Source organism: Castanea sativa, chromosome 3, assembly GCF_040712315.1.
Source record: "Castanea sativa cultivar Marrone di Chiusa Pesio chromosome 3, ASM4071231v1".
Lineage (NCBI taxonomy): Eukaryota > Viridiplantae > Streptophyta > Magnoliopsida > Fagales > Fagaceae > Castanea > Castanea sativa.
The window spans coordinates 32079618-32093123 of NC_134015.1; the positions used below are offsets into that span (position 1 = coordinate 32079618).

Consider the following 13506-nt stretch of genomic DNA (forward strand, 5'->3'; position numbering starts at 1 on the left):
GAGATTAAAAAAGAAAAAGACACGGTGTGTGAGAGAGTGTGAGACACACTTTCATTCTCCCTTTGGAAAATTGATTGAGAGACCACACATCTTGGGCGTAAAGTGGAATTGGAGTGAAGATTAAAAGTGTTCCCAAGTGCTTCTAATCTTTGTTTTGAATTTCTCCACACCAAGGTACGCTATCTTGTTCTTAAATTCTGAAATTCACATTGTGCACGTTATCAACCATGAATGAAATAGACCCTAGTTCGTCGCTTCCGCTGTGAGTTTCGCATGAGATGCAAAACCAGAATTTTTCATTCAATTGGTATCAGAGCCAGGTTTTCATATTATGATTGTATAGCTTGTGATTCAATTTTTGAATTTAAGAAAAACTGTTATCATTATGTTTCAATTTTCTGCATCAAATTATGATGTTGTGTCATGCTTTTGATTTTAATGAATATGATTCCGTGATGTTCATATGCCAAAAACGATTCAAATATAACTGTCATGTCCAAGGCGGTTAATTATCTAAAGGTCTTTCATCATTTCACGCGAAAGCATTGATGGCCGAAAGTTATATAATGCATGTACTTTTTGGCCGAATGGGACTTGTGAATGCATCTTTTTGGCCCACGGTTAATGCATGGTTTGACCATGGCTTGGCCACTTTTAGTTTTGAAGAAAGTGAGTCCGTGAAACTTTCTTCACGAGCAACAGTTATGTAACCGTATTGTGAATGGTTGAAGTTTTGCACCTTTTGGACTATATTGCTTGCTTTGACCATTTTTTGTTGCTTTGAAAAAGGTGAATCCTTGTAGATTCAAATCTTCTGACAAAAATATATGTTGTCAAGGAAAAATTGTAATATAATATTATAATATATATATGTCATAACGTAATGTAATACATATATATATATATGTATATTATATTATAATATATGTTATATATTATATTATAATATACTTAATACATATATATAACGTAATGTAATTAAATACATATTACATATATTAATTGGTATATTATATTTATATAATATAATATGAATTTTTATATGTAATAAGGGTTGTTATTACGTTATATATATATTTATATATATTAATGCTAGGGTTAAGAAATTTATTCCTAATTAGATTAGGATTATTTTTTCAACGTGTCTAGCATTATTATTATGGTTCTTACCCTTAAAAACCTTTATTTTAAAATATCTAGTGGGAGAGAGATTCAAGGGTTGGATCTCACGGTCTCCATTGTTGGTTCATAGTAGTGTGAAATATATACTTTGTCTTTGCCTCGAGCTTAGCATTCCATGCAGAGAGTATTTATTTCATGGTCCTACAAGATTGAATTTCTTGGTTTATAGTGGTTTGATAAACACCTTGTCTTAGTTTCGAGCTTTGCATTCCATGCGGAGGGTGTTTTATCATGGTACTACAAAATAAGCCTGTTAAAGGGATGAGATATGGTTACACATGATTCTAGACAATGGTATACACTAGACTAAGTATTTTAGTATCCTCTATGCTGAGTTCTTACTATTATTACTTAGAGGCTAAATGTAAAACGGCATATTATTAGTGTTTGATAAGAGTTATCATGATAGCACTAATAATGAGAATAGTTCTCAATCAATCATAGTATTTTATGTTCACTCTATGCTGAGGGATATTGAATATGAGATTGGGTTGTCGTTGCATATATTATTTTATGGTTTTATTAAGGTTCCATATTATATGCTTTTATGCTAAATTGATAATGTCCAATTTACTTATTATATTCATGTTTATTATTTTCAGATTTTGTCATGGCATCATTTAGTCCACTTGTTTCTATTCTTAACCAAAACAAACTGACTGGATCCAACTATGTTGACTGGAAAAGAAATTTGGACATTGTTCTTACTGCTGAAGAGCACAAGTATGTGCTTACTCAACCATGTCCTAACTTTCCTTCATTAGATGCTCCTCTTGAGGAAAAACAACGATATGAGCGTTGGCAGAAATCTAATGAGATGGCCAAGTGCTACATCCTAGCATCTATCTCAAATGTTCTACAGCATCAAATGCAGGACGTAGAACTTGCTTCGGACATAATGCATAGTCTGAAGGAGATGTTTGGTGAGCAAGGCCGTTCTGCAAGGCAAGAAACCATGAGGCAAATTTATAATACCAAAATGGCTGCAGGAAGTTCAGTGAGGGAGCATTGTCTTAGGATGATTGCTAATTTGAACACATTAGAAGTTTTAGGTGCCGACATTGATGGAGAATCCCAAGTGGATATGATACTCCAGTCACTACCAGAATCATTCAAGGAATTCGACTCAATTATAACATGAACAAAAAGATTTATTCTTTGTCTGAATTAATGAATGAGTTAGTGGCGGCGGAAGGCATCCTTGGTACTTCTAGTGTTGAAGCCAATGTGGGTGAAGCTTCTACTTCTCAACCTAAGTCGAAAGGCAAGGGTAAGAAGAAGAAGAAGAAGGACTTCACTAAGAAAGATGGTAAACAAATTGCCTTAGGGGTTGCCAACAAAGGAAAGAAAACCAAAGGAAAGTGTTTCCATTGTGGTGAGAAAGGACATTGGAAGAGGAATTGTCCAACATACAAGGCTGCCAAGAATAAAGGTATGAAAAGTTCATTTCTTCTTGAAATATGTTTGGTACAGAATCCAACAGATTCCTGGTGTGTGGATTCAGGTTGTACTAATCATATCTGCAATTCTTTGCAGGGGTTCCAGGAGACCAAAAAGTTGAATGAGGGAGAACTATTTTTTACTTTGGCTGATGGGAGCAAGATTCCGGTTGAAGCTGTTGGAGTGTTTAATTTGTGTTTTAAGTCTAGAGTTTTAATATTGGAAAACTGTTTGTATGTACCTAATGTTCGTAGGAATTTAATTTCTGCAACTTACTTAGGTAAACATGGATATTGTGTTATCCTGAAAGACAATGTTGTAATAAAGAAGGATAAAGTGTTTATCTGTTCTGGCAATATTGTAGGTGGTCTTTATATTTTAACTCCTGATAAGCATGAATTATACAATTCTGAATTAGATAGTAACTCTCATGTGAAATCATTAAAGAGAAAGTTTCCTTCTACTAGTGATGCATATCTATGGCACTTGCGTTTAGGTCATATTAATTCAAGTAGGATTCAAAGACTAATCAAAGATGGAATTTTACAGCCCATGGACTTTGATGGTTTTCCAGTTTGCGAATCTTGTTTAGAAGGTAAGATGACCAAACGACCTTTTAATGCAAAAGGTAGAAGAGTCCAAGATTTGCTAGAACTAGCACATTCAGATGTATATGGTCCTATGTCAATCCAAGCAAGAGGTGGCTATGAGTATTTCATTACTTTCACTGATGATTACTCTAGATTTGGTTATGTGTACCTAATGAAACGGAAGTCCGAAGCCTTTGAAAAGTTCAAAGAGTTTAGGGCTAAAGTTGAGAATCAATTGGGTAAACACATAAAGGCCATTCGATCTGATCGAGGTGGCGAATACCTTCTTGGTGATTTTAAGGATTACTTGACTGAAAATGGGATTATATCCCAGTTGACTGCACCTGGAACTCCACAACAAAATGGTGTAGCAGAAAGAAGGAATATGACTCTTTTAGATATGGTTAGATCCGTGTTGAGTTATTCGACTCTACCAATTTCTTTTTGGGGATATGCCTTAAATACTGCAATGTATCTTCTGAATTTAGTACCTTCGAAGTCTATTCCTAAAACACCTGTAGAGTTGTGGAATGGGCGTAAGCCTAGTATGAGACATCTCCACATTTGGGGTTGTCCAGCACATGTGTTGAAAGGAAAGTCTGACAAGTTACAGTCTAAAACAGAAGTAGCATTTTTTGTAGGGTATCCAAAAGGAACAGTTGGAGGTTTATTCTATAGTCATAAGGATAATAAAGTGTTTGTTAGCACAAATGCCAAATTTTTGGAAAATGACTATATGAATAATTTTACTCCTAGAAGTAGAGTTGTCTTGGCTGAAATGAATGCACCTGTAGTTGAACAACCAATGGATGAAAATAGGGATGATGTGGTTGTATTAGATACACCACAAGATACTACTTATGAGATGTCTAGTACACAGGTGCCTCGTCGTAGTGGGAGAATTGTTCGACCTCCTATAAGATTCATAGGTTTGGGAGAAACTTATGAGGCTATCTCAGAAGAGGTTGAATTGGATCCTTACACTTATGATGAAGTAATGAGTGATATAGATGCACATCATTGGGTCCAAGCTATGAAATCTGAATTGGATTTTATGGATTCTAATCATGTATGGGATCTTGTAAAGGCGCCTAACGGCATTAAACCTGTTGGTTGCAAATGGGTTTACAAGAGAAAGAGAGGGATAGATGGAAAGGTTGAAACCTTTAAAGCAAGACTAGTGGCAAAAGGGTATACACAAAAAGAATGTATTGATTATGATGAAACTTTTTCGCCAGTAGCCATGCTTAAATCTATCAGAATTCTCTTATCCATTGCTGCTCATTATGATTATGAGATTTGGAAAATGGATGTCAAGACTGCATTTCTTAATGGCAATCTTGAAGAAGAAATATACATGTTGCAACCAGAAGGTTTCACAGCGAAGAACCAAGAGCATATGGTATGCAAGTTGAATAGGTCCATTTATGGACTTAAACAAGCATCTAGGTCATGGAACATTAGATTTGATCAAGCAATCAAGTCATTTGGTTTTGAACAAAATCTTGATGAACCATGTGTGTACAAAAGGCATCGAGACAAAGTAGTAATGTTCCTAGTGCTTTATGTTGATGATATTCTACTCATTGGAAACGATGTAGGGGTAATGTCATCGGTTAAAATTTGGTTGTCAAGCCAATTTGATATGAAGGACTTGGGTGAGGCTAACTTTATTCTAGGGATCAAGCTTTGGCGAGATCGCAAGAATAAGATGTTAGGCTTATCACAAGCTGGATATATAGATAAGGTTCTAGAACGGTTTAGCATGCAAAACTCCAAGAAAGGATTGCTTCCTTTTAGACATGGAGTTCCTCTGTCTGATGACCAAAGGCCTAAGACTCAAGAGGAAGAAAATATGATGAGACAAGTTCCCTATGCTTCTGCAGTGGGAAGTCTCATGTATGCCATGCTTTGTACTAGACCAGATATTTGTTATTCAGTTGGCATGGTCAGCCGATATCAATCAAATCCAGGACCAAAACATTGGCAAGCTGTAAAACATATTCTCAAGTACCCTAGGAGAACGAGAGATTATATACTTGTTTACCATAGTGAGGATTTGATTCCCATTGGCTATACAGATTCAGATTTTCAGTCAGATCTAGATTTCAGAAAATCCACTTCGGGATGTGTTTTCACCTTGGGAGGTGGAGCCATAAGTTGGAGGAGCGTTAAGCAATCTTGTATTGCGGACTCCACCATGGAAGCCGAGTACGTTGCTGCTTGTGAAGCAGCAAAAGAGGCTGTTTGGCTTAAGAAATTCCTTTCTGATCTTGGTGTTGTAAGAATGGAGCAACTTCCCATCACATTGTTTTGCGACAATAGTGGAGCGGTTGCACAATCCAAAGATCCAAGGAATCACAAGAAAGGAAAGCACATTGAGAGGAAGTACCACATCATTCGAGACATTGTTGCTCGTGGAGATGTTGTGGTAGCAAAGATTGAAAGTGCAAATAATCTAGCAGATCCTTTTACCAAAGCCTTACCTCAAAGGACTTTCGAGTCACATTTGGAGGGAATGGGAGTTAGATTAGTGCACAATAGTCTTTAGGGCAAGTGGGAGATTGTTAGGATTAGTGCCCTTAAATCCTATTGTATGATACTATGTATGATATTATGTATGACATTATGTATGACATGATGTATGACTTAATATTGTAATTGATAAAATTATTTTATTATTATCTAAAATAATGGTAACATGAATATGGGACATTATCATATAGTCCATGACATGCATTGTATGTGATTTATGTGAAAAGTCACAGAAGATGTAAATCACAAGTTCTTTGTAAACTCAGAATTTATAGTTCGTAGTCGGTGATGAAATTGGGCATTTCATCTGCGAAGACTATAACGTATCAACTAAGATGATTTGTCTTGATCATGGAAGTGGAAACTTCTAGTTGATATGTTGATATGTTTTAAGAGTTAAAACATATTGAATCGGACCGCCGTGAGGTTTATTATTCTCCTAACGATCGTCAAATGAATAATAAATCTCACGACTTCTATTTGCATGAACTCTTAATTCCCGAGAGAATAATGGACCTGATCATGAAGTGTAGGTTGCTTTGATATATCGTGAGTGAGACCTTGAAGTGACGGTCAAAACCTCAGGCATATTGGGCAGCCACATTTAGTGTTGATGGAACATATATTCTTAATATGGAATTCATAGTCTCTTGATGGAGATATAAAATATTCCCTTGAGATAAGTTTAATGGTTTCATTATTCGAGAGTTAGGCCTAACCACTTTAGTAAGAAATTACTAAAGTATATATTTGTGAAATTGGATTTCATAAATATATAATGAATAACTTTAAAGAATTAAACCGGGTACTCAAGGATAAGATGTAGTAATTTACAAAGTGGCAGTCTACATTTATGACTTTGTGTTACTACGAATATTTTATGAAGGGGTTACGTGTATAAAAAAGTCTTGGGATATAATTTATTAATAAGGCCTAGAGTGCAATTATATTTATATAGTGGTATTAAATATAATTAATGGTAACTTTGGACTTGTCAAGAGTTGACGGAAAAGCCCAAGGCCCATTGAAGCTAGTGTCTTATTGGTCCCTTTTGGTCCCACTTCAAGCCACACACTAAAGCCCAATTGGAAAGGCCCAATAGGCCAACCCAATTAGATAATCAGTTAGTTATAAAGGGAGAAACATACAGAATTTTTATTAGATGAGATTAAAAAAGAAAAAGACACGGTGTGTGAGAGAGTGTGAGACACACTTTCATTCTCCCTTTGGAAAATTGATTGAGAGACCACACATCTTGGGCGTAAAGTGGAATTGGAATGAAGATTAAAAGTGTTCCCAAGTGCTTCTAATCTTTGTTTTGAATTTCTCCACACCAAGGTACGCTATCTTGTTCTTAAATTCTGAAATTTACATAGTGCACGTTATCAATCATGAATGAAATAGATCCTTGTTTGTCGCTTCCGCTGTGGGTTTTGCATGAGATGCAAAACCAGAATTTTTCCTTCAATTTAGACCCAACAAATTACACTTCAATTAGTCTTACATTTGGGAGGATAAAAAAATGACAATAGTAAATTGCAAACTCAACAAACGCACTATATAGTCAATGCTCATTACACATTAACAAAAACAGTCTCTAAATAAATGTTAAGATAGATGATATATCTTTGTTTTTTTTTTTTTTTTTTTTTTTTCAAAATTGACTAATACACTTATCCTAACCCTTTTTGATAGTTTAATTTATTATAGAATATCAAATGCCATTCAAGATCAGTGTTATAATATGCTATAACCTATAACATTAATACGATATAACAATCATCTTTCCTAACTAAATAGTACCAAGTATTCAAGGAAAATAGAACATAGTAAGTTGTTTTGTGCTTTATGATGCCAATAACAGTAGGCCTTAAAATTTGATATCCTAAACCAAACTTAGTAGTTGTGAAGTATCAAGTTTTCTTTTTCATTCTCATGGTTCTCATTTCTTAAGTGCATTTTTTAGTGCAGAAATACTACCTAAATAAATTATTCTTTCTCCTCATTAGATGAACTACTCTAAGCAATACCCAATTCTAAATTTTCAGCACAAACAGGACACCTCTGTTGATCCTATTTCTAGTGCAATTCGCTCTTCAAATAGTGCTAACATCTTCAAGACTATTTTATTTTGAAAAACATCTTTTAGAACATCCAAAACTTATTACTTAAATAAAAACCAGGCATTATAGAAAAATACTTCAAGAAGTAACTAAAAGTTAGGATTATGAGTAAAAAAGACTTCTCAATCTAATGGGTCCAAAATTCTTTTTTAAATATCCTTGGCACAACAAATTCTCTATTGATAATGCAATAGGCTCTTACAATATAAAAAAAAAAAAAAACCATGCTTTCTCATCCTGTAGTCTGCAATCGTAGTTTCTGTAAATTATATGACAGAAGACTATGTATTGTAATATCTTTTTCACTTATTGAGATAGCTTACCAATAGATATCAGTTGCTATATAAATTCCATCATCAATAATAGAAGCATTTCTCACTGTTTTATGTTTTTTTCTTTTAAAAGTTATTACCTCACAGCAGGCTTATCTAGGCTCCAAAAACCATACCAAAAATAGATAGTTTCAATTTTAGTAGATTTTATAAATGGGATAACATGCACACACAAAAAAGAAGAAGAAGAAGAAGCTTGGTCTACGTATTAAACTTTCACAACAAAATAACAATATAAAAGTATGGTTCAATATCAATAGTTTGAGATTAAATTTAAACTCCTTGGTGGGCTAACAAACAAAAATTAAAATAAAGGAAACTTCATCTACTACTCTTTTTTAATCTATATAGTATGCCAATACCACTCCTCCATTGAGGAATTTTATCAATCATATTATACACAAACCCTCCTCCCCCCCCCCCCCCAAAATTCATTAGCATTGTTAAAATCAATGCAATAAACTTTAATATGAAAGAATTAAAAAAAACCCATAAAAACCAAAAAATAAAAAACAGCCCACAATCCTTTCACACTCAAGAAAAGGTGGAAACTTTTTATTACCTTGAGCGAGAAGTTGAGAGTGACAGAAGGGTAATATGGAATACCGCTCCTCCAATCGCCTCACAAGTCACAACCTTCCTCATTAACTGCACACTGCCACCAACAATAGCCAAGTTGCTCTGTATGACGCTTTCATGTACACAACCCAACCATCAAATCACAATGAAAATATCTGAGACTTTCTCTGTAGCCAAACAGAACAAAAAAAAGGGGGAAAAAAAGGAAAGAAAACACGCTGAAATAAAGAGATGGAACCTTATTGGAAGCAAATTGAAATCTGAAAAACCGAAAAAACAATTTAACTGATTCTTAGGTGTATATTTCAGTCTTATTATCCAAATTGACTTTTAAAATCAACAAATGCTTGAACTAAAAGCAATTTGAAAATAAAAAAATTAGTAAAACTAAATAAAAGTTAAAACGATTCACAATTATATGATGTAATTTCGTTGGAAAGGGAGGAAAAGAGTGACCTTGAAGGAGTTGGTGCTTTGGGCTAATAGCATCATTGGGGAAGAGAATAAAAAAGGCCAACAAAACATCACTTAAGAATTTTATCAAACAACTTGTGTACATGTAAAAGAAACAACACTTAATGAATCATTGTAAAATTCAAATGTAACAAAAAAAACTTCCTAAACACATGTATTAGTACTTCCAAATTTGCCTAGACAATATTCAAGTGCATATGAATTAACTTTAGATTAAATTCTCATTCTAAACATATTGGGCATAAATCAACAACTTCAATCTGAGAAGAACAATTTCCAAACCAAGTGAAATTGAAACTCTAATAGATGATGGGAATAAAGTTGAGAATAATAATGAGTTAGAAGAGCAATAAATTGGATTACTTGAGCAAACAAAGTCTTGAAAGAAATGAGAGGTACACATCAGATCTGTGCTAAACCTAGGAGAACAACTTGCAGCAAGGTTTCGAGAAAAGAGACCTCTGTTCCCTAAAAAGTGAAAGCCAAAATGGAAAGAAATATATGAAATAAAGAAAACACCTATGAAGCATGGGTGCGGGTGCGGGTGCGGGACTCGGCAATTTTTGAAAAAGGTGGGTGCGGGTACGGCGGGACTCGGCGATTAAAAAATTATTAAAAATATTTTTACTTATATTTTTAATATATTACTAAGCATACTTTTTCACATTATATAAACATATACCAAATTTAAGAGCAATAGTAGATAATAACTAAAACATGATGTTCATAAATTAAATACAACCCACAAGATTGAAACTAAAACATTCCATGATGTTCAGAAATTAGAATACAACTCATAAGTTTGAAACTAAAACTAAATAAAAGACAATCAACAAGACAATCAAACACCAACATCTTCATCATCAAGATCAATAGATTCACTTCGAACTTCACTTTCACTAGTAGTAGCACTAGTGCTAACATTCACAATAACTATGGCCTCCAACTCTGGCTCATCAAGAGTAAGGGTTGCACTCTCAAGAATTCCAGCTTCTCCATGTATGTCGCTCTCATTCCAAGAGTCTCCTCCAATATCCCACATCTTTGTTGTTGTATGTATGTACTCCTCATTGCGCCTTGACAAGAGTCGAAGATTAGAATGCACATATACCAAATCATCAGCACGTGCAGGAGCCATTTTGTTTCTTTTTAAGGAATGAATGAATTTGTATGTGCTCCAATTCCTCTCAGCACACGAGGATGAACAAGGTTGTCCAAGAAATTTAAGGGCAAGGGTTTGAAGAGTTGGAAATGCGATGCCATGGTATTGCCACCAAACCAAAGGTTGTAAGACCCACCTATCTGTCAAGGTAGTTGGTGAAGGAAACCTCCCTCATGAAAATGCTGCAAACTCAAACTTCACCACACTTAATTCATTCTCATCTTCAAAGTATCGATCTAAACACTTGCTCCTTTCCATAGAAATTTCATAATCTCGATGTGGAGCAATGCATTTTGGATTCTCCGAAAGCCATTCCATGGAGTAATACCTAGAGTTAAAGATTAAAAAACAAATATAAATGAAAGGTGTGTTTTACTAGAAGGGGGAACTAAAGAAAATAGAAAATAAATGTACTTACTTAGGATTTAAGGAATGAGCCAAGCAATGTAGTGGTGTACAGTTTTTAGTCCATCGATCAATGAGTATATCATACACCACACTCCAAAATGAGCAATGCTGATAATCTTCCAAGCCTTCGTGCTGATATATTACTCCTTTCACCTTCTCTATCATTGAATCCCACATCACATACATAAGATGAAGACAAGGCCTATCTGTGTCGGCTATTCGTAGCATATCATAAATAGGTGCTGTGAATTCAAGGATATAATCAACATTATCCCACCAAAGATCACTTAGAATCAGATCTTTCACTTTTTGAGCTTTTCCAACATCATCCTCCCTATAAGAAGCCCATTGGTCACTAATAGCCATGGCTTGAAGGCATATTTTTATCAACTTCAACCTTTTTAGCATTACAACAACCGAAGCAAATCTAGTATCAGCAACTTGGAGTAGTTTTAATGGACAAAATTCATTAAACATTGCCAACCTCATTGAATGGTTCATGATAAAAACACGTATGAAGGATGCATCATCACCAATACGTGTAATCTAACTACATTCCTCATATGTAACTTCATTCTTTTCAGTGTGTTTTGTTGCACAAATATTCTTCAAAGCTAAATTGAGAGTGTGGACAACGCAGGGTGTCCAAAATATTTTAGGATACTCACTTTCAATAACAGATCCAGCAGCCTTCATCACACTAGCATTATTAGTGATGACTTGGACAACTTTTTCATGTCCAATATCTTTTATAGCATCCTTCAACACCCTAGCAATATAATGTTTGTCTTTGAACTTACCTGACCCATCAATTGCCTTTATAAACACTGGACCCCCATCTGATACAGCCATAATATTAATAAGAGGCCTCCTTTGTGGATTAGACCATCCATCAGAAACTATACTTACACCATTTTCAAGCCAAAAGTCCTTAATTGGTTTCAAAAGTCCTTCAACATGAGCTCTTTCTTTTTGCAAAAGTGTTGTTCTCAAAGCATTGTATCCAGAAGGAACATAACCCGGAATGCTATGAGTAGCAGCATATGCATAGGAATTACGATAATATGAGTTCCTTGCAAAATTAAACGGAAGCCCAGCGGTGTAAAACATCCTAGCAATTGTACTATCCAACTCATGTCTAGCATTATTCTGGTATGCTTTCTCCAAAGTATTATTCACAGCCACCTTCCTCCTCTTACCATCAATCGGATTTGTACTATCACTCCTTTCATGTCTCCGAAATTGGGAAATAGGTATAGGCCCACGGCCTGGGGGAGGTGAGGGTAAGGGAATTTGACTTCTCTGTTCTCTCTCTAACTTATCATTCTCAACTTGATCATGCATTTGCTGCATTTCCAGCCTATGACTCGGTGTCACCTTAGGGCACGGTTTAATTCCTTTATTAGGAATTTTTAATAAATGAGCCTTAACCCTAGAATAAGATCCCATATAAACTACACCACAATAATTGCACTTAAAGTATGTGTTTCCCCCTGATTTAACAGATGCACCAGCTGGTTTTTCTACTTTAGTCACATACTGCCAAAGAGAAGATTCATCATTTGGCACTTCTTGATTAGACGAAGGTGAAGTTTCTGTGCTAATAACTTCGTCCATTACAAATTCAATAGATTCAATTTAACCTACAAATAATAACTATTAACTAAATAAATTTAGAATAAATCAAACCAAGTTCAAAAATCACAGAATCACAAATAATAAGTTAATAACTATTAACTAAATAAATTAATAATAAATCAAACCAAGTTCACAAATTCACAAATAATAACTATTAACTAAATAAAACTAAGAATCTGAGTTGAGAATGCTTTGAGAAATTCACAAGTTCACAGATTCACAAACTAAGATTCACAAATCACATCCACAAATTCACAAATCACAAATCAAACTAAGATTGAAAGTGAAAGCTTTATTAATATCAATACCTGAGTTGAGAATGCGTGAGAGAGAGTTGAGACTAAGTGAGAGAGATTGAAAGAATGAAGACTTGGATTTTCGGCACTGTAACAGGGGAGACGGAGACAGCAGAGAGGCAGAGAGGCAGAGAGGAAGAGAGGCAGAGAGGAGAGAGCACGGCTGAAGTTTTTTTGCTTTAGTGAAGTGAGAATGAAGTGAGCTGATTTGGCTAAAGTAGGGTTAGATTTAAGTTCATACGGTGCGTTTCGCACCTTTTTTTTTTTTTTTGAATTACGGCCTGAATCGGCCGTTTCGAGCTGAACCGAAAATTTCGGCGGTTTCGCCCGATACGGCTTATACAGCCCGATTCAACGCGATTCCGCCCGAGTCAGCATGAATCGCGCCGAGTCTACGTCGCGTCGCGCGCGAGTCGGCTGGGTACACGTGGCCGACGCGGCCAGACGCCACACCGACGCGCGAGCGTCAGCGTCCCTTGCTCGTCGCCGCGTCCCGCCGTGTCGGACACGGGTGCAGCACCTCTGGTGCCGCGTCCGTGCATCCCAGGAAAACACAGAACACAAATTGGAAGCATAAAGTAAAATGAAAAAAAAAAATTGTAGTTTTGGTTTTTAGATGGTTATAGGTTTTTATGCTTTGAAATTTTGTCCCCAAAACCAAACACAACAATTAATAACAAAAAACAGAGATTAAAAAAAAGAATTAACCATTTAAATTTGGGAAAAATGGTGGGAGAAAGAAGAGGT

The 13506-nt window shown here is 35.3% G+C and overlaps 1 protein-coding gene across 1 annotated transcript; it reads right to left on the reverse strand.

Annotated features, from left to right (window-relative positions):
- Positions 1 to 10588: 10588 nt before the first annotated feature.
- LOC142628826 (uncharacterized) lies at positions 10589 to 12442 on the reverse strand. The gene is made up of 3 exons (XM_075802864.1): positions 11494 to 12442; positions 10836 to 11265; positions 10589 to 10745 (listed from the first exon to the last, which is right to left on the reverse strand). The coding sequence occupies exons 1-3, from the start codon at positions 12440 to 12442 to the stop codon at positions 10589 to 10591; spliced, it is 1536 nt and encodes a 511-aa protein (XP_075658979.1).
- Between the last annotated feature and the right edge of the window lie 1064 nt (positions 12443 to 13506).

Excerpts from the sequence above, each read along its gene's own strand:
- LOC142628826 (XM_075802864.1), bottom strand. The coding sequence starts at position 12,442 with ATGGACGAAGTTATTAGCACAGAAACTTCACCTTCGTCTAATCAAGAA. Across the intron at positions 11,266-11,493 it reads TGCTGGATCTGTTATTGAAA|TTGCTGATACTAGATTTGCT; the intron begins GTGAGTATCCTA and ends AACTACTCCAAG. Across the intron at positions 10,746-10,835 it reads GCTCATTCCTTAAATCCTAA|GTATTACTCCATGGAATGGC; the intron begins GTAAGTACATTT and ends CTTTAACTCTAG.